Source organism: Camelus ferus, chromosome 2, assembly GCF_009834535.1.
Source record: "Camelus ferus isolate YT-003-E chromosome 2, BCGSAC_Cfer_1.0, whole genome shotgun sequence".
NCBI classification, from domain to species: Eukaryota; Metazoa; Chordata; class Mammalia; order Artiodactyla; family Camelidae; genus Camelus; species Camelus ferus.
Window position 1 is genome coordinate 26,157,180 of NC_045697.1, and position 20,783 is coordinate 26,177,962.

The 20,783-nt window shown below is 39.3% G+C and overlaps 1 protein-coding gene across 1 annotated transcript in view; it reads left to right on the plus strand.

The window, feature by feature from the left end:
• The window catches only part of DTHD1 (death domain containing 1), a 61,656-nt gene extending 50,466 nt beyond the window's left edge, over nucleotides 1-11,190 (plus strand). Inside the window, exons 9-10 of the mRNA XM_006191178.2 lie at nucleotides 5,648-5,705; nucleotides 10,342-11,190. Coding sequence (XP_006191240.2) covers nucleotides 5,648-5,705; nucleotides 10,342-10,703 — 420 coding nt within the window. The 3' untranslated portion in view covers nucleotides 10,704-11,190. The remainder of the gene's footprint in view (nucleotides 1-5,647; nucleotides 5,706-10,341) is intronic.
• The last annotated feature ends 9,593 nt before the right edge of the window (nucleotides 11,191-20,783 follow it).

The following is a 20,783-nucleotide window of genomic DNA, read 5'->3' on the forward strand; positions in this document are numbered from 1 at the left end:
AGTAAAAGATGGTAAAAGATACAATTCTCAGCAAATAAAAGGTGATACTTATTTATATTTTTCAAAATTTTTGGAATTATAAGTGCTTTTTATTTTAAGGACAATAACATGCCAGCTTTGAATAAAATGGATTCAAAATGGATTCATATAGTGAGGCAGTTATTCTCTTTTTAATTCCTTCCTTGATCCACTGAGTAGATCGCAGGTTGGTGCCTGCACGTTTCTCTCTCTCTCTCTTTCAAGGTTTCCCTGTTAATAAGAAGAGAACAACTCTCAGGCTCAGAGATCTTGGCTGGCAACAGAATTTAATGATATTGTTTTGTTCTAACTGTATTGGTTGTTAAGGTTTCCATGTGTTTATACAAGTTAAATGGCATTACCACTTAGGACTGAAATATGAGTTTCTTTGAAAAATGAATTTGTGTAGGTAAAAAAAAGTAACTTTAAAGAAAAACATTAAGAAATAACAGCTATGGTTTCAATCACTTATTTATATATGATGCCCTGCTCTGGGTTACATGATGTGACTGGATGTTCCCTTTAAGGGCAGTGTGAAGCGGATACTATTATCATGCCCACTTCATAAGTGAGGCGAGCAAGGCACAAACCTGCAAGATCACAACGTTAATAAGTAGTGTGATTAGGAGTTGAGCTCTTTCCCTCCATCTAATACTGCTTCCGAGTCCAGAGCAGCGATGTTGACATATATGAATGGTGAGCAGAATGCAGGAGGTCCTGGAATGACTGAGTGAAAGTCCTTACAACCCTCACTTTATGTACAAGTTTTAACTTACAGACTATGAATAAAGGATCTGCAGACTTACAGACGGCAGTTTACACATTACATCTGCCACTTAGTGTATACGTTTTTGGTCAGATTATTTTACCTCTCGAAACCTCAGTTTTCTCATTTGTAAAGTAAGCATAACGACTAGCTCACAAGATTCTAGATACACTAGACTCTGCCAAGGTTATAGAATATATTTTCAATTGTTAGAGTAATCACTGGTGCATGGTAAGTAATTAAAAATAGTAGGTGATATCATTCTCTGGAGGCAGTGTTATTTACTGTTTAAGTGAGGGCTTTAGACAGACCTAGATTTCAAGATTAGGTCCATATTACCTTGGAGAAACTACATGTGTCAAACCGGGATGACAGTTCTTCAAACTACTGTTAAGAGTTTGGAATGAAATAATACAGTTACGCATTCAGCCCAGTTGTTGGCATCTATCCTGCCTGGTATTCTCCGAGCTTCTTGGATCTTTGGTTTGGTGCCTGATGTTAATTTGTGGAAACTTTCACTCACTATTGTTTCATATACTTCTCTTTCTTTCTCTTTTTCTTATTCTGGAATTCCTATTACACGTATGTTTTTATAGTTGTTCCACGGTTCTTGGATGTTCTGCTTTTCTCTTTTTCCTTTTTTCTTTTCAATTTTGGGGTTTCTATTGAGATATCCTCAAGCTCAAATTCTTCCCTCAGTCACCTCCATCTACTAATAAGCTTATTAAAAATATTCTTCATTTCTGTTACGGAGTTTTTGATCTGTAATATTTCCTTTGGATTCCTTCTTAGGATTTCCATCCCTCTGCTCACATTGCCCATCTGTTCTTGTGTGCTGTCTACTTTTTCACTAGAGCCCTTAGTATGTTAATCATAGTTCTTAAAAATTCCTGGTCTGGTAATTCTAACATCTCTGCCATATCTGAGTCTGGTTCTGATGCTTGCTCTGTCTCTTAAAATTGTGTTTTTTGTCATTTAGTATGTCTTGTAATCGTTTTTCTTGAGAGCTGAACGTGATGTACTGGCTAAAAGGAACCACTGTAAACCGACCTTTAGTGCCAGGGCGGTAAGTGTGGAGGAGGGGAAGTGTTTGTAGGCCTATGACCAGGTCTCGGTCTTCAGTGAGCCTGTGCCTCTTGACTGTGAACTTCACATGTGATTTTCTGCCTTCTCCCCACCCCCACACTTGGTGGGACAGGATGGTTAAGAGGGGCCTGAAGCTGGGTATTTCCCTTCCCCAAGGTCAGTCAGGCTCTGAAAAACCCCTGCAGACTAGGCTTTAGTTAACCGGCCTTGTTAAGAACAGTGTGCTCTGGTACATTTCAAAAGGTTCTTTCCCCTCTCCCTGCAGGGAACACAATGGGATTTTTCTCAGGTCTTCACTCTGAGAACCTCGTTGAGCTCCTGGAGGTAAAATTCACAAAAGTGTGGAAACTGCCCTCATGACTGGGTCCCCCTGGAGTTTTTAACTCTTGGGCTTGTCCGCACTGAGCCTCTAGCAATTTGTCGATTACAGTTGAGCTTCCTTACCCTGGCACTGGTTCCTGTGGTGGTTTGTGCTTATGGGTTTCTGCTCTGGTAAGTTGTGCTTCTCCGTATTTGCCTGTCAGTTTCTTCCAATTTGGCAAGGGGTTTGCCCTGTGACCTTACTTCTTTGGCAGATCTAAAGAGAGCTGTTGATTTTTCAGTTTGTTCAGCTTTTTACTTGTTGTGACAGAATGGAAACTTCTAGCCTTTCACATGCCTGCCTGGAAACTGAAAGTCCAGCTCAGTTCGTCATGCCAGCATGTCCTCATGCAACACTGATACAAGCTTTTATTTGATTTGTATTATGTTGGACCCATAACTGAAGCACAAAGTTTTTATGCTAACATTAATCTTTTGTATCACATTACGTCTTTAATCAATATTCAGTCTAACTAATCTAACTTATTTACAATGTAAAATTACTAAGAATTTTATAGGAGTTGTACATCATAAAATCTGAGATGCTACAGTTGACCATTATGATGCAATCAGTGAGCTCAAATGGCAACTCTTACTTAGTTAAGAGGACTCTATATGCAATAAATACAGCATAGAGTAAGCAGTGAAAACCACTACTTGGCTATGGTATCTTAAAGGCCTCTGGTAAAATCTGTGCTACAGATACACAGAAATATCCTAATTATATACACTTCTTTGAGTTATTATTCATACCACTTTCACTTTTATATCTTCTGACTACAAATAAATGGCCAATTTATCAGAAAAATCTCTACAGTAAGTGTTTGGAGGTGGGCGGAGTGTGGGGGTTAAGGCTGGATGGAGGACTTGTTGCCACAAGATATTATAATAATAACCTGTGAAAATCTCTTCGTGCATAAGTGCCTTAGGGTAAATGATACAAATGATAATGCCAGCATGGCACTTTTGTTGTTGTTAAATGTGTTACACTGTCGTTTACTGGAATGCTGTGTGGCATTTGTGTTAGATGGTGCTTCAAGTGTCAGAAAGTACTTAGCATGTTACTTTACACAAAAACTGGTTCTTGAGGAGAAACTCCAAGCAAGAACTAGCAGACAGGTAGAAATTAAAAAAGAGAACTCTACCACTTATTATTTCCTTATCCGCCAAATAGCAATAGTATTATTGTAGGTGCCCTTGAAATTAGTGACTACCCAGTTCCAAAGCAGCATCTGCCAGTGCCAATATTAGCAAAGTGGCCCGAGATCATGACAATGACTCCCATCACTGACTCAGTTCCTGGGGAATATCCCACCTGGTTGCAGCCTCTCTGGAAGATGCTTTAAGATTAGTAAGTGGGTTCCCTTTTCCTATGGTCCATGTGCTTTTTAATCTGGTGTTTTTGCTCTGGTTTTTGAGTTGAGTGAGTCTTTGTGCAAGCCCTTTAAGAGCAGGCTTGCTCCCTGCTGCTCTGTTATTTTCCTGGATGTATACACTCTGTTGGTTTTCAAAGTCAGGTATTTTGACGGGCTCGTCTCTTCTATTTAGGATCTAGGGTTTGGGTGCCTGGTGTGGAGGAGTTTCATTCCCTCACTTCTCAGGGAAAAAAATCTGTACTTTGTCATCCCTCCTGATTGTAGATCGCTGTGGCTGGGTTTTGGATTTTTCCTTGGTGAGACCTTTATCTCTGTCTCTCCTCCCTGTCTCCATGCTGTTCCTTTTACCCTTTGTTGTGGAGGCTTTGTTCATCCAGTTTTAGGTCCTTTTCTGAGGGAATTATTTCATATATGGCTGTAGATTTGTTGTGACCATAGGAGGAAGTGAGTTCAGGATCTTTCCACGCCGGCACCTTGCTCATATGCCTTAATGGAAGTTTTATATACATGTTTATGTAATGTCTATGACTTGAATACCTATAGAATATTATAGTCAGATTTAATAAACCTGTATCAAGTGCTTTTTATGAACCAGTGTGCTGTGCATTTATTAACATAGAGCACTTACATCATTCATGTACCATTGCTATGAGTAGGCTTTTTAAAAGAAATTGTTTTATTTTGAAATAATTATAGGTTCACAGGAAGTTGCTAAATATAGTACAGACAGGTGCTATATATTCTTCCCCCAGCCTTCCTCAGTGGTTACATCTTACATAACTGCAGCGAAATATCGAAAGCAGGAAGTGGATATTGTGTATTTATAGTACTTTACCATTTTATCCCACGTGTAACCACTGCATTCAGGATACACAAGTGTTCTGGCACCACAAACACCTCCCTTGTGCTATCTTTTTATGGTCTTTCACCACCATCCTAACCCCTAGAAATCACTAATCTGTTTTATATCTTTATAATTCTGTAATTTCAACAATGTGATATAAATGGAATCATGGAATATGTGACCTTGTGAGACTGTAATTTTTCACTCAGCACAATGCCCTAAGGTCCATGCAAGTCGTTGCATATATCAATGATTTATCCATTTTATTACTAACATCCCATCCTGTGGATTTACCATAGTTTTTTTAGCCATTCACCTATTGCAGAAAATTGTAGTTGTTTCCAGTTTTTGGCTCTTACAGATAAAGTTGCTGTGAACATTTATGTACAGGATTTTGTGATGGGTGTGTGCATTTTAATAAATCACTTTTCAGAGCTGGGATTGAGGGGATAAGTAAACTGTGCAAAGTACTTAACAGGTTTCCAAATCCAGATGTTTTTACTTTACCTCCTGTGCTGTTTTCAGGCTCCTGTATTAAGTGAGAACAAACTGCTCTGCAGACAGCATAGAAAAGTTATGATTATATATTTGATTTCTTCTTGACAAAATTTTGGTTTCAGAGTAATATCTGCTTAAAGACTTAATGGTTTTTAGCATCACTTCTGCATATTGACTCATTTATTACAAAAACAAATGTTTGATGACTGGAACATTGTGCTGTGCACCAGAAATTGACACATTGTAACTGACAGTACTTCAATTAAAAAAAAACTAATATTTGAGTACCCATTGGGTACCAGGCTTGGTGCTAAGTGTTGAGGCAAGGTGCCTGGCTAACGAGGGTTTTTACACAATACTATGTAACATAGAGGTAGCTTGCTCTATGTTAGCTAGTATTAACAACTCTAAGTTTTAGTTTAGAAAATGTTTATTTAGAGTTAATATGACTGCTATAATAATATTTAAATGTGTATTCTTACATTTAAATTTTCTGAAAGATGTGGGTCAATATATGTTGCCTTATCTCAGAAAACCAATTGCTGAGCATGAATGCACAAATACACAATCTAATTTTGTAATCCATGCAATTCAAGACTTTTTTTCAAGTTGAGGTGAGGTTCAGATGGATTTTTATGTGTGGCTTGTTCACAAATTAATGGTTTCTTCTGCTTATTCTGTGCCCCTTTCTCCCTAAAGCATGAAAAATTAATCAACCGTCCACAGAGTACCAAAAGAATTTCTACAGACCCTCTAGGTAAGGAATATTTTCTATGTCCTCATTACAGTGATGTTCTTTTCCCCTTATATTTTATATTTTATGTGAATCTTTTAATAAACAAGAATGTAGAATTTAGCAATTAAATAATCCTTCATCAAATAATCATTTATTATCAGCCTAAGAAGTAAGTTTTCCTTCGGAATTCATGCACATATAAACAAAAAAAAACCATTCTTGAATGTAGATGTAATTAAAATTTTGCTAAGATCTACGAGAAATATGAATTTAACTAAGTAGTATTTAACTAAGACAACTAGTAATTGCCTAGTTTGGTAAATAGACAACTACAGTTTGTTCTGAAATGTTGACTCTTAGTTACAGATCTTAAACTAGATTTTAAGTAGAGTTACATTGGTACGAAACCACAAAGCAAACATGTAATATTTGATTGTGGTTATGTGTAATCTAACTATATAACAATAATGCATATTTTAGGGTAGAATTTGACACTTTTAGTCTAGTTTAACCTTTGAAACAATTCATTTTGTGATATTAGTAGTTACTGCTGCAATAATTTATTGATCTTCAAAAGACATCAGTGAGTGCGTCTGGACTGCTGTGTCAGTCTCACCACTGATGGTGTAACATTCCGTTCAAGGGTTATCTTTACGGACTTGTACAGAAAGTGCACAAGCTTCACTGAATTAAATTAGAAGTGAGTAGGATGGGAATAAACCTTAACATCAGACACTCTCTCAGAGGCAATAAAATTATTTTCAAAGAGAGAACAGGTGACAGAGGAAGCAAAACAAAGAATACTAAAGCCACAAACCAAAAGAAGAAAACCCCGTTAAAACAACTGCAGCAGTAGCTGAAATCCCGGTGAGTTTGATAGTGTTGTCGACTCCCGAAGAACTTGACGTTCAAATAAAAGCGCTCCAACCACCGGAGAGGACAAAGGTATAATGATCTCTCCTAAGTGTACCAGGACGTCCTAAGTTGTTTCTCAGTGTGATCCTGCACAGTAATACCACCTGAGCTGTTGTAGGATGATGGTAGATGGTCAGTTAGAGCAGGATAGAACTATGAACAGTTTCGAACGCCAAGTTCAGAAGTTTAGACAATGTAGGTGCCTACAAGAGATTTATTAACAAAGAAGGAGTAAGATCAGATTGGACTTCGAAAACTTCTATTAGCTGTGTGGAAGACTAAAGTCAGCCAAAACTGAGAGCAGGGATATGACTCAGAACCCTGGTTCTTGCAGTCCTCCAGGAAAAAGAGGCAGGGCATGGTTAAGATTGAGTCAGTAAGGCTGGAAAGTGGGGAAGTATCTGAGATATGTTTAGTGTTAGGACCAATAAAACTTGAGTACAGGCGATACGAAATGGGCTTTGAGAAATTGGAATAGTATTACATGTGTTAGTGTACAAAGCTGAGTGGTCACATTCACTAAGAAAATGATTAGAGTGAAGGAGCAGGTGGAGAGAGGGAAACACCACAGTTGACTCTGATTTCAGAAATATGGAATTTGAATTGGCTGTGGTATAAAATGGTAACAATAATTAGGAGATGAATATTGCAAATGCTGTGCAGTTGTACCTTGGAGACATTGCAAGTTTAGTTCCAAATCACTGCAATAAAGCGAATATCATGATAATGTGAGTCGCATGAATTGTGGGGTTTCCCAGTGCATATAAAAGTCATATTTACACTAGATTGTAGTCTATTAACTGTGCAATAGCATTATGTCTAAAAAAGTGTATCTACCTTAATTTAAAAATACTTTATTGCTAAAAATTAGTGTTAATCATCACCTGAACCTTCAGGGATTCATAGTCTTTTTGCAATAGCAACATCAATGTTCACTGATTGCTGATCACCATAACAAAGAAAATAATAAAAAAAAAGTTTGAAATATTTTAAGAATTACTAAAATGTGACACAGAGACAAAAAGTGAGCAAACGCTGTTGGAAAAATGGCGCCTGTAGATTTGCTTGACACAAGGTTGCCACAGGTTTTCGATTTGTCTATTTCTTGGAGGAGGGTAATTAGGTTTGTTTATTTCTTTTTTTAATGGAGGTACTAGGGATTGAACCCAGGACCTAGTGCATGCTAAGCACACACTTAACTACTGAGCTATACCCTCCCCCAAATATTCAATTTGTAAAAAAACACAATAGCTGTGAAGTGCAATAAAGCAAAACTCAAGAAAACAAATTCTACCTATACCAGGATTTAGGGAAACAGAGCCAAAGCTGAAGAGATAGTAGATCTGGGATATTTCACATAGAGGAGAAGGTTAAGGTAGTAAGATTTGGTGAATTCACTGCAGGGATGGGCAGAAACAGAAGGGCCCTGAGATAGAAAGCAGTAATTCAGCACCATCAGGAGGAAGGGAGTCAGCAAAGGGACAAGGGAGGGAAGAGGAAGACCAGGGCAGGCCATGGAACCCAAGGGAAGGGGTGCAGTGCTCTGGAAGGCAGGGAAGATACAGACCAAGAATCAGTTGCTGTAAGTAGTATCTAGGAGGGCTCTAGAAAGACCGGAAAGAAAGGTTTTAATAGAGATTTAAGAGACGATGTATCACCCTAAAGCAAGGGCTCAGGGAGTGAGCTAATAGTGATGAGCTTAAGGCATCAAGTTTATGTTATACATGAAAAGATTTCATGGTCAAGGGAAGGGGAGAGATGAGGGCTTGAAACATCAGCAGAAGCAAGGAGAGGGGAGGCCTGAGAGTGCTTGTGGGAAGCATGGGAAGCACCTGACGGAGGAGGTGGTTAAGGAACAGGTGTGAAGGAACAAATACTTGATGAAAAACACTGTGGGGGATGGAACCCAGCAAGCACGGAGGAGGGATATTTTGTAAGAAACTGATTTGGAAATGAAAACGAGGTTATGAGAACTTAGGTCAAAAGGCTTCGGGTAAAGTTAGGAGAGACAGACACTGGCTGAGTGAAACAGAGTAAGAGTGAGACTGAGGCTTAAGGGTGGTAGAGTTTTGTGTCATTGCTATGGAAAATTTTCAATTGGATTCAGGGAACAGACTTTTTAATGGATTTATAAGCTGCTAAGGCGTACCCAGCACAGAGATTTTTGATCACATTCAGTACAGTTCCGTAAGCCTGGGCACCCCAGTAGTTGACCTGCCATGTTTGTAAGGCAGGATTGGCGATTGAAAAATTGGGCACATTGAAAGCTAAAGAGGACAACAGATTTTAAGGAGGACAATCGTTAAGGGCAGTGTGGGTACAGAGGCAGAGACGATGGAATGATTGACGGCATCAAGGGACTTGTTCTATTGGTGACAGGGGCAAGAAGCACATTAAGCAGGAGCAAAGGAATAGAAGCTGCGGAAGTTTAAGAGGTCAGGTAGTGGTCAGCAGCAATACTGAGAAGCTGAGGCCATGGAGGTGGGATTGTTCCGGCTGAGGATGAAACACAAGGATTTGCCGTGCAAGTCAGTTTCCAATATGGCGTCACCACACAGGTCCTTGAGATTGTCAAGATTAACAAACCATGTGGTCCAAGGTGTGACCTTATCCACAGGGTGGCTGACAATGCTGCCTGCCAACGGCAGGAGACAGGTGGTGTAGATGGGGAGAGGAAGGCGTACACATGTAGCAGGACATTAAAAGGGATATATTGCAAGATGGAAGCAGAATGTTGGTTTGAAAGTGACAATGGAGAGGAAGGATGTGTTGGCTCCATTTTCTGAGTAGCTTTCACAGAAAAGCCGCAGGATTTATAGTGTAAAAGCAGGTGCAATTTATGTGAGTAGGTTCATGGAAAGAATAGTTGAGTAAAAGATGGCAGACCTAGTGTTCTTTTCCGACACCAGACCAGGGAAACTGGTGCAGAGGTCTGCGTGCAAGCGGGATGTGCAAGTGCAAGTGCCGCCGCTTAGGGCTGACGTGTGGAAGGAGAGAGGGAGGAGGGCTCGGGGGCTTACTGCGAGGAACGGATCTGAGCTACACAATGAAATAAATAACAGCCAAACAACAGAAAATGGGAATCATGCATTTAGGCAGTAGACAGGAGTCACAGAGTAAAGGAAAGAGTATGCTGAACACATAGGATATATTCAGAGATGTTTGTGCTGCTAAATAGTCCAGAGGCCAGGGGAAATGTTGGTGTAAAGGACCTTCCCCTGAACTGTACTTTGGTTAGTGGATCTTGGTGAGTTGTGTGTGTCTGTGCACGTGCATGTAGCTGAGGGGCTGGGGCATAAGCATTGCTTAGTTGCCTTTATGCATCTGGTTAGTACTAATTAAGAGAAGTATCTTTTGAACCTAAAAACATCATTTAGCATAGTGCCACTCAAAGTATGGTTAAGGACCTCAGTGTCAGCATCATCTGGGAGCTTGTTAAAAATCCCGTTTCATCCCTACCCTAGTCTTCCTTAATTAGCCTGTCTGGGGAGGGGCCTAAAAACCATTTTAACCAGTCCTCCTGGATCTCTGGGAAGTGAAAATTAGAGAAGTATTTCTAACCGTCTGCAGTGTAGGTGGTTCCCTTAGAAGAAGATCCCAGAAAGATCAGGGATTCAAAGGCTCTCAACTGTCCATCCGGGTGGTCCCACATTTTTCAGAGGCCAAATAAGAGATGGTGTAGCATAGATGTCCTGAGAACAGGTGGAAGGGTCCTGACACTGAGTGACCCCTGTGCCCTCAGAAGCCCTGTGGGACAACCTGCTCTACTGGCTGGCAGAGGAGCTCTCCGAGGAAAACGCCCTGTGTCTCTCCTCCTCCCTCCCTCTGCGCCGCAGCACCATTCAGCTCATCAAACTGAAGAGCCCTGATGACCTCACAGAACAGACCCACGAACTTCTCTGCTTTTGGAAAAAATCACTCCCAAATTCCACCGACAAACTCCGCCTGCTGGCTCGTCACCTCCGCAAGATCGGCAGGGGTGATCTTTCAGAAGAGCTCAAATTCAAGTGGGAAAATAAAGTGTTCACCGAGCCACAGCAGTGGTCCGATGTGGCAGAGGAAAGCCGGGTTGCTCTTTCTTTTGCTCTAGAGAAAGGGTCTTAGTCGGTTGGAAGATGGCTTCTGTCAACATTTTACTAGCGGTTTCCAAGTAATGTTGTTTGAAGGGAATCTATTTGACAGACATGCTATTGAGACAAGGGAAGAAGCACTAATCAAACAATAAAAAACATTTGTGGATTTGAGTTCTCCTTCATGGTTCAGTGATAGATGTTCTGCAAGCAGGATTGTCTTGAGTTCAGCCAAACTCAGTAGCCTTTGTAATCGAGTTCACCCTGTTTTTATTTCATAGCTGAGGTTGCTCTTTAAGTGTGAAGGAAAGGTAATACAGGCAGGATCCATTTGTTACTGTTATCTACAGGAAAGTAAACTAGTCATGCAGGAAGGACACCCAGCAACTAATTCATGTTATGCACGTACCGCGGAGCCCACAGGTAACAATAAAGCATAACTGGGCTACAGAGACCTGATGTTGATGACAACAAATCGCTTTAAGAACTATATTCAATACCTTGTAATAGCCTATAATGAAAAAGAATATGTAAAGGAATATATATGTATAATTGACTCACTATGCTGTACACCAGAAATTAACATAACATTGCACATCAACTATACTTCAATAAAAAAATTAAGAAAAAAAGACAAGGTTGAAATAAATTAAAAATAGAATAACACTTCAGCCATTTACTGCCACAAATTTTTCTTTTAATAAAAGATAGCCTAGACTAGGAAACCCTCATATTTTATTGTTAGTGAAATGAGGTAGCGCAGAGACAATGAAATTATCAGTGAAAGAACTCAGGGCCTTTTGCACCTGCTTAGGAAAATAACCTGCTTCGAAATCAGTTTGACAGAAGCCTTATTACACAAGCCCTATATGCTCATTATATTTTTTAAAAAACCTGCCTGTAAAAAACACAAAACTAAAAGAAACAAATCATAATTACCTAAGTTCCTCCATCATTGATAATCTCTGTGAATGTTTAGTGTTTACATTTTGAGACCTTGGAAAACCTAAAGCACTGTAGCTCCCTGAAACCGTGTGACACGAATGGGGCATTTCATTAGTACCACCAAGTCATGCGTGGGAAGCCATTGGGGCCTTGACTTGCAAACGTCAGTAGTGATTAGTTTCGATTATTGAAATGATCTGAAAATTAATGAAATTACATGAAAAATTAAACACTTATACGGTTCTCAAATTGAAAGATAACATCTATAAATTAACCAGGGACTTAGATCTCTGTTTGGTTATGTATTTAAAAAGAGAATTCCAATTTTCAAACACATTCCTATTAAGAAAGCTTTTAGCAGGATTTTTATTTTTATGTATTTCCAGAAAGGTACAATATTTTTCATGTGTGAAGAAAATAGACTGAAATGTTCATTGTTTTTATGACTACAAAATGACAAAAAAGTCAAGAAAATAAGATTTGTCTCTTACTCTGCCCCTAGAGATGACTATTAAGAAAATATTTTATTCTGATTTTTCTTTTTTCTTGGAAAGAAATATTTCTACTTCAGTGCATATAGATGTCTATAAACACAATCACCTATGCACACACACACACAAATCTCCTCATACATATCACCGCACTCACCACCTCCTCACTTACACACATCTCCTCACACCCCCTCCCCATGTCCGCACACCCCCACAAGCCGTCTCACTCACACAAACACACGTCTCCTCCCACGTACCTTTCACAAACAGCCTCCAACACATATGCCTGCCCCGTACACAGACACCCACAGACTGTCATCCTCCTGTACATCCTCAAGTGTGTTCACACACTGTCACACATCCTCCCGCATACTCCACTCCCACCTCTCTTGCACAAACACACTGCTTCACATACGACTCCCCCACACATCCACCCTTACACACAGACAGTCTCGGGTCCACAGGGACACTTTCACACATGCCTACACACATGCACACATACACTCATTAACATACACATATACTTGTTAACATCCTCACCAACACACACTCACACACCATGTCACATTGCCTGTGCACCTTCACATACACACATACACTCTCACAACAGCTCCCACCTCTCTCTCTCTCCCCATCGCTTTCTCTCACACACAGACACTCATTCACTTTCATACCCTGACAGGCACACATCCCTTCACACATACACTCTGACACACATTTTCCCTCAGCATTAAAAAATGCACATATTATTGCAACAATAAAATAATATAAAGGTATATGAAGATAAAAATGGATCATCTCTGCAGCACCTGCTCTCCCTTAGGTAGTCAAAGGAATCATCAGTCCCATACATGGCATGTGCCTCGTGTGTTCAGGGTGCCACACCCATGCCTTACCCTCACACATCCTGCTGTCTGTCTGGTGGGCTGACCTGGAGGGATCACGTCGCCAACGCTCTGGCTTCTCTGTAGGCTTGGTAATGCGGAGCCCCAGCGGGAGGCTGGGAGGAGGGAGGAAGGTGAGCTGGACTCTTCCTCTTTCTTTCTCCCTTGAATTCACCATGGCCCGGCTGTGTCCCCCACCCGATGGCCACCGTTCCTCTCCTTTCTGGCAGTTCTCTCCTGGGGCTGGGAATCTCTCCTGCTGGGGCCGCATCAGTCCTGGGACAGTGACAGCTCCACTACTGCACTATCCCTTGTGGTCCCTCATGCCCTGCCCACTCTGAAGACAAAGCCTCCTCTAATTATTCTAATTTGAGGTTATCATGTGTTTCTTTGAGACCCTGACTGATACTTCTCATTGAAACTTAGACTTTTTTTTTTCCAAAATGGGGGTCATATATTGTATGTAGTTTTAAATATTATCATATTTTATTAATTTGTGAACATTTTCCTATGTCTTTAAATGTTTTAATAGCTGCAGAATATCCCACTTCGTAGCCATAGCATAATTAATTTTAGTATTACTAATTTTTGAATTTAAAAATGGAATAATGCAGTATATATTCTTTCACATCTGGCTTTTTTATTCAACTTTATGTTGTTGAAATTCAACCATGTTGTTTGTGTGGCAATAATTTGTTCCTTCCCATTAATAAATAATATTCCATTCTATGCAGATACTATAAATTACATACCTCTTCCACTGTAAATAGGCATTTCAGAGGGTTCCAGCTTGGAGCTATCATGAACAGTTATTTTATAAACTTTCTGTAGACACTTTTTAGTGAACATATGTTCTAATTTCTTCCAAGTATATGCCTAATTTATTTAACCTTTCCCCTCTTGTTATATATTCATATGACTTTCTTCTTTCCATAAACCAATACTACAATGATCATTTTTCTACATATGTATATGAATTATTATTTCATTAGGATACTTACTGGAAACATTTTTATTACTGTTCTCAGTAATAAATGGGATTACTTACTGGGAACATTTTTAAGGTTCTTGATACACAAGTTGCCATTTTATATTCCAATCATCAGGTTATGAAGATTCTTGGGAAAACAGTATTTTAAGTATATAAATGAATCAACAGTATTTTAAATACATAAATGAACGAGGCACATAACATGAAATTCTACAACCTAGGTGAACCTGGATTGTCTTTAATTTCTCCATTAAGAAAAAAAAGATATTGGCTCTAATCTTTTATGGTGTTTCTTCTACTAATGAATAGAGCATATTCTACTGGTATTGACATTTTAAAAAAGTATCAGAAGGAGAAATAATAGAGCAGATACATGGACAGATTCCAGGATACCAGGGAACTTAGCAAATACAGCTAATTGCCAATGAAAGGAATGTTAAGTTCATTTATTCAGTGGATATATATTGAACACAAACCCCGCGTCAGGCAACATTTTCACTGCCCCGAGCACAGAAATGGTAAGAGACAGTCCCTAGGTTATGCTTTCTGTGTAAAGGAAGAGCCAATGAGTGCGATCAACATATTGTTTATTGCCTATAGTGAAACTAGCTCTTCATGCTTAGCCGTTTACAAGTATGCACTTATTTAATTCTCCCAGTGTCCTATGAGGTAGGTACACCGCCCCGTTTTACAAGAGAGGAGACTGGAGATTAGAAACATGCCATGCCCTGCTGATGGTCCCAAGTGAGTGACATAGGATTCAAACGTAGGTTGTTGGCTTAGTTCCCATCATATCATGTTGTCACTAAGCTAAGAAGAAAAAGGAGGGGAATGGACATACTGATTTGCTCCTAAACTTTCACTATTCCCACTTCTCATTTCGCACAACATTTCTAATTCATATCAGAGGTGCAAATAGATACTGGTTTTGCGGATGAGGATGGGGATGGGAGAAGGGGCAGGAGTGAGAGGGGATTGTGATCATTGATATTTGTCCCAAGTCAGCTAGTTAAATGCTCTCTTAAGACTTGTCTGAGAGACTGATAGATTAGGATAATACTGCAAACTGACCTAACACAAGCTGGTGATGCATAAACATTGGCTTATTTGCGGTAGATATCAGCAATAGTTAGAGCTACATTGCCACAACTTGGCTACTTGGGCACATCAAGAGCCCTCCAAATAGTGGCTGCAAAGCAGGACCGTTGAGCAACGAATCCTTCTGCATCATTACTGAGATGCCTGTTTTATACCACAGAGGGGTAAGAATGTTTCTACATTTTAGAGTCAGTCTATATACCCTGAGTCACATCAGTTTCACTAATGAAAACCCATTACAGCCATCATTTTGCTAATTATTAAGTACCAAATTCTACAAATTAAAAAAAAATTTCTAACATTTATTATTCTAGTTAACAAAACCTATGATGTTAAATCATAGTTATCTTGAACAAATGCTTACCATAACTGAGATATAAATTTATGATTAGAGCAATTGATTATTCCCAAAAAATATAGCTTAAATGAATGCACACACAATATCACATTGTATATTCTGAAATATTTTAAAGTAAAATAGAAACAACTTAATAAGTAAGTTAAGTAGGCTTTGAAAGCAACATAATACAATTTTCAAAATTTCTAAATTTTGTGAGGAAAGTTCGATTTTCCTAACCCAGTGTTTCTCAATGGGAGTGTTACTGGCATCTTGGCTGAAATATTTTAAGTAACCTGAACTGGCTCACACATTGTAGGCCATTCAGCACCCCTGACCTTCACCTATCAAATATGCAGATCATACCCTAGTAAGTGTGAGAAACAAAACTTCCACATAGTTCCAGGCATGGGGGAGGGCAGTTGGGAGAACAGAGAAATGCTATCACTGGACTTAAGAATAGGGTGCATGGACCTTAAGGGAGGGTGTTGAGAACAATCGTCTTAACTTTTGGTTTGAAGCAGGGCGTAAAGAAAGGGTGGAATAAGTTAAGGGAAAGTTGGAACATTATAAGCAAAAGAGGGTCCTACCATACACTCTCCAACTGCTATCAGTGTTTGCAAGAAATGTCAACTGCTGTTTGATGAGCAGTCCCAACATACTTCTACTGAGGGGACCCTCTGAGTTATAGCCAGAGTTGTGCTATCAAATGAGAAGTTTGTCTAAGGCACACAGTCAGGCTCGCTGAATTTAGAAAAGCAGTAGTCCAGAAGAAAAGGAAAATGTTGAGTGAAGTTGAAACAGTGGCTGACGCTGGGCTTGGGCGTCCCCCTGTGGCTTAGCTAAGCGTGGCTTCTGTGACTCGACCTCATCAGAATGCCCCGAGCTACGGACGTCAAGATGTTCTGACAAACTGCACATCATTTAACCCTCATCTTGCCCCTTCTCTCAGGTGTCCTCCACTGGAGCTTTCAATTCTCCCCACTCTGCATTTACTACCTAACAAACTAAATATTTCACAGTTCAATTATGGTTATTGTTTATTTTTTTGCAAACCCCCGCCTGAGGGCATGCTATGCAAGGGTCAGGGAGCCCGTCTCTTTTGTTCAGTGATGTCTTCCCATGACTTAGAACTCCATCTGGCACTCACTGAATGTTTCTCTGTTTTCTTATCCTTACTTTACAGATGAGAAAACTGCAACACAGAGTTACAGTGAAGCTCAGTCAGTGGCAGAGCCTGGATTAGAGCCCAGACGATTCTGTTTTCAAACTCCTGGTTATTTTTACTTCTGACTTCCTGCCCTTAGCTCCCTCCACCCCTCTCCCTTCCGTAGTCCTCTCTTTTCCATAACCTCGGGTAACGTTTTTCCAGTTCCCTGAGTACCTTTATCGTCCTTGGCACTACTTATAGTTATAGCACTTCTGAACCCTGTAGTAATTGCCTATTTATCTGTGTTTTTCTCCAATCAGTCTGTAAGTGTCTTGCAAGCAGAGATCGAGTTTTGTTCATCATTGAATTTCAGCACCCTGTACAGGTCCCAGCACATAGTAGGTACTCAATAGGTCTTTGTTGAATTAATGCATGAATAATATCCACACAGTGACAGGCTTGGACCCTCTTTTCCCATTCCATCTTCCTTTTGGAAGCGACACTGTAGGGGCAGGTGTCATGTCTGAAAAGGTAAAATTTAGCGTGGACTGTAAACATCTGCTTTGCCATTCATCAGGCTGGAATAACAGGCAGAGATGAAGCCAGCTGCAAGGTTAACAGGATTCAGTATTTCTCCCTCAAACACACTGCAGCTATAAAGTGTTCCCTTCTTTGAGAGACTGCTGCTTTCTTACACACTGAGAAATTTTGTTCTCCCAAATCACAAGACTACCAGAAACTTTGCTGTTTGAAATTGTAACAATAAGGAAGAAATACTGCTCTCTTGCCTGGAGGATGTAAGTCATTTCGACAGGAAAGCAGTCTCAGTTGACAACCTGGGTACAGAGCATTGGATAAAGGTTTCTGGATACAACAAACACATCTATCTCAACATTAACGTTTCCAAGGAAACAGGACTCAGGGTCCACTTTGCAGAGAAGACCTGATGTTGAGCCCTTCACACAGCTCTGCTTTGCTTTGAACCCATCAGAACACTCAGCTCCACCCTTCTCCTAAGACCTCAAGTAACTGTCCTTGCCTTTGTTTAGTGATACACCACTGTTTCTCTGGTGCACAGTCTCTTTCATTTTAGTGAGCCATTAAACCCAACTTTGTTAAACTTTAAGTATGTGCCTGGTGGTCCGAGGCTGAGTGGGCTACAACATCTATGCTTCTGTGCTCTGGTCCAGTAGTTCCTAAATTGGAAGCATGTTAGACTCAGCAGAGGGTGCCTGGATCCACCTGGAGAAATTCTGATTGAAGTAGTCTTGGGTGACTCCTGGGAGTCATAATTTTAAAGCTCCCCAGTTGATTCTGCAGCCAAGGCTAAGAATCATTCTTCTAGCCAAGTGGACCTAGAGAAATCTAGAATGTGAAAATTCAGTTTCACCAGACCACAGCTTAGCTCTCTAAGCCAGAAACTTTGGCTACAGACTCGAGGAGACTGTATTCTTAGTGAATAACTGAAGTGATCTTTCTATACATGGAAGCTGAAGGGTATTGCCTACTCTTTTGAATTCCTGCCCAAAGTACTCTCTCAATTATTGTTTTTATTTTTCATGGTTATCACAGGCCCAAGAGTAACACAGGAGGGAGAGTGGAGGAAACAGAGTAGGCTCTGTGCTGTGCTGAATATAAAAGGTTTTTTCCCTTGGTTTATAGTCTTCTTTTGAGACAATTCATCTGTTCATAAGACTAGGTAGGGTGGAGTCAAGAGCTGAGGCAGGGAGTTCAGATAGCTGGGAAGGACTCAGAGGACACTGAGCCAGAGGAACTCAAATATAATTTCAGTAATCTGTCTTAGTGAAAATAGCCACCCCCAAATTATAAAGCTGAATTGACATCCCTGGAAGTGATTATTGTACACCTTTAAATTTGGTCCCATTAATTGACTACACACCTAATCATACACTGTGAATCAGTATTTTTGATTTTTTTCTCTCATTTTAAAGAGAAAAATTATATTTCATTATATTTGTGTGCTAAAATTTTTAAATGTACTGTATTATATTATTTATAGCATATTTTTGGCCATTTTTATACATGCTGATGGCTTCAAAGATTGAAAGTGACCCAGGCCTTGCTCCACCTGAAAGGCTGTATCTGTGCCAGACAAGCTGAAACTTAACAAATAGTCATGGCAAATACCTAGATGCCACCACAAGAGGGCCTCTGTGTCTCAGATAAAATTAAGGAAACATTCAAGACTACAGAGAAATCCTTTTATGTTGACGAATAATTGTTTTGCATGATACTTAAATTTTTTTTATAAGTTATTTTAGGGCAGAGGGCATAACCTCACTTATGGTCAATATACTGTTAATGTAATAGTGCATCACTCTGTGGCTAACTTCTTCTCTAATATTCTGAAATGTCTAATTCTCATTTGATATGAAGGAACAAGGTACACAGAAACTCCAGCACCTGTAGAGGCTTTATGTTTCATTGTATCTTCTGTTTCTTTAATCAAAGCAGCAGAAATAATAGTGGAATCTATTACTGATCACAGAAAACAATATGTATAATTTCTTTGAAGCTATCTGGATATAGAAATTAAAAGTTAAACTATTAAAAGTATTATGGAATAAATGTATTTTTGATTCACTTCACTTTCCAGTAAGTGCTATTAACTGATTTGATGTCTAAATAATTACCTTCTAGCTTCTGAAAGGTTCTGAATGGAGTGTTGCTATGTTTGTCAGTAAATAAAAATGGCTTACATTCAAAATGAAGTAAGATTTTTATTAAAATTCAAATTCTGAATTAAGATTATTATTTAAAAATAATCAAGTGATATTTTTCAGAACATTTTAGTTGTGATTTTAAAATAATGTATTTCTGGGATTGAATTCTTAAAAAAAGATGAATATTACCCCTTCCACAAAGCATCACAAAACACACAAACCAACAACAGTGTGATGGCAGTGGAAAAGCCCCTGAACATAAAGCAAAAATGAGGACAACTGAAAACAGTCAAACATACAAAGATGACTACTAAAATGTACTTGACTGTATTAAAGTATTTGCCATTTCTCTTTGTAGGAAAGCAATACATTCCTGACCCATTGATGTTACTCTTGGCCATATGACTTAGAGTGCCCAATGAAATATGTGACATATATGAGCAGAAGCTACATAGCCATTGAGTGGTTCCACCATGTTTCTTTTCTCCCTGCTTTGAGGTCAGCAAAGTCTCAATGAAGAATATTCTGTTAGCCTGGATCCTAGAGCACAGAAGAGATTCACAGCCTGCTTATAATACATAGCATAGAAAGTATATGTGAAAAAATATATTTGATTGTAACTTCCTATTACCCTGATCGATACAATTAATTTACCAGGTATAAGGAAGAAACCAGACTAGCGCTGGTTATCAATGCTATCAGACTTTAATAAAAGCAGTAGAGCTCTGGGCTCTATAGGCAAGGAAAAAGACAAAAAATTGATGAGAAAGGCATCAAAAATGCAAAGATCAGAACTGTTGGTATTAACAGCAGACTGCCACAGCAAATGGGGGAAATTAGAAGCCATTATAGGAATGACAAGCCCAAATATTATGCCACTGAGGAAAGATAAATAATAAATACCAATTTATTGAAGGCTGACTGTATGCCAAGAACTTTTTATGTATAATTTCATTTTATTCTCTTAAGTATCCTTCAATTATTTGGTATTATTTTTCTTTCCTAGATGATGAACAGGTTTTGAAATGTTAAAAGTTCATTCATTTACACATTTCCTTGTTCATTTGTTTACCTATTCACCCATTCATCATTCAATCAACAAGTATTTATAAAGCAGCTATTATATACCAGGTGGTGCAGTTAGGTTTTTAAGTCCATCCCTATCTGATTTCAAGAGTCTATGTTCTCTCCACTCCATAGAACTCTGCAGTCAGCAGAATTCTAAGATGACCCCCAAGATTTCTCAGTCTTTTGTCATAGACACTCTAAGTAATCCTCAGGATTATGAGTGTTATGGATTTAACTCTAGGATTAGGAGTTGGCACAGCTGATTTTAAAATGAGATTATTCACTTGGGCCTGACCTAATCACATGAGCTGGACTCAGAAGGAAAAGTCAGAGAGAACTGAAAGAGATTCAAGAGGAGGAAGGTTCTCAGTTTCTGAGTTAGAAGGGGGCATATGGTAAAGATCTAAGTGTAGCTTCTAGGAGAAGAAAGCAGTCCCTGATGACAGCTAGCAAGAAAATGGGGACA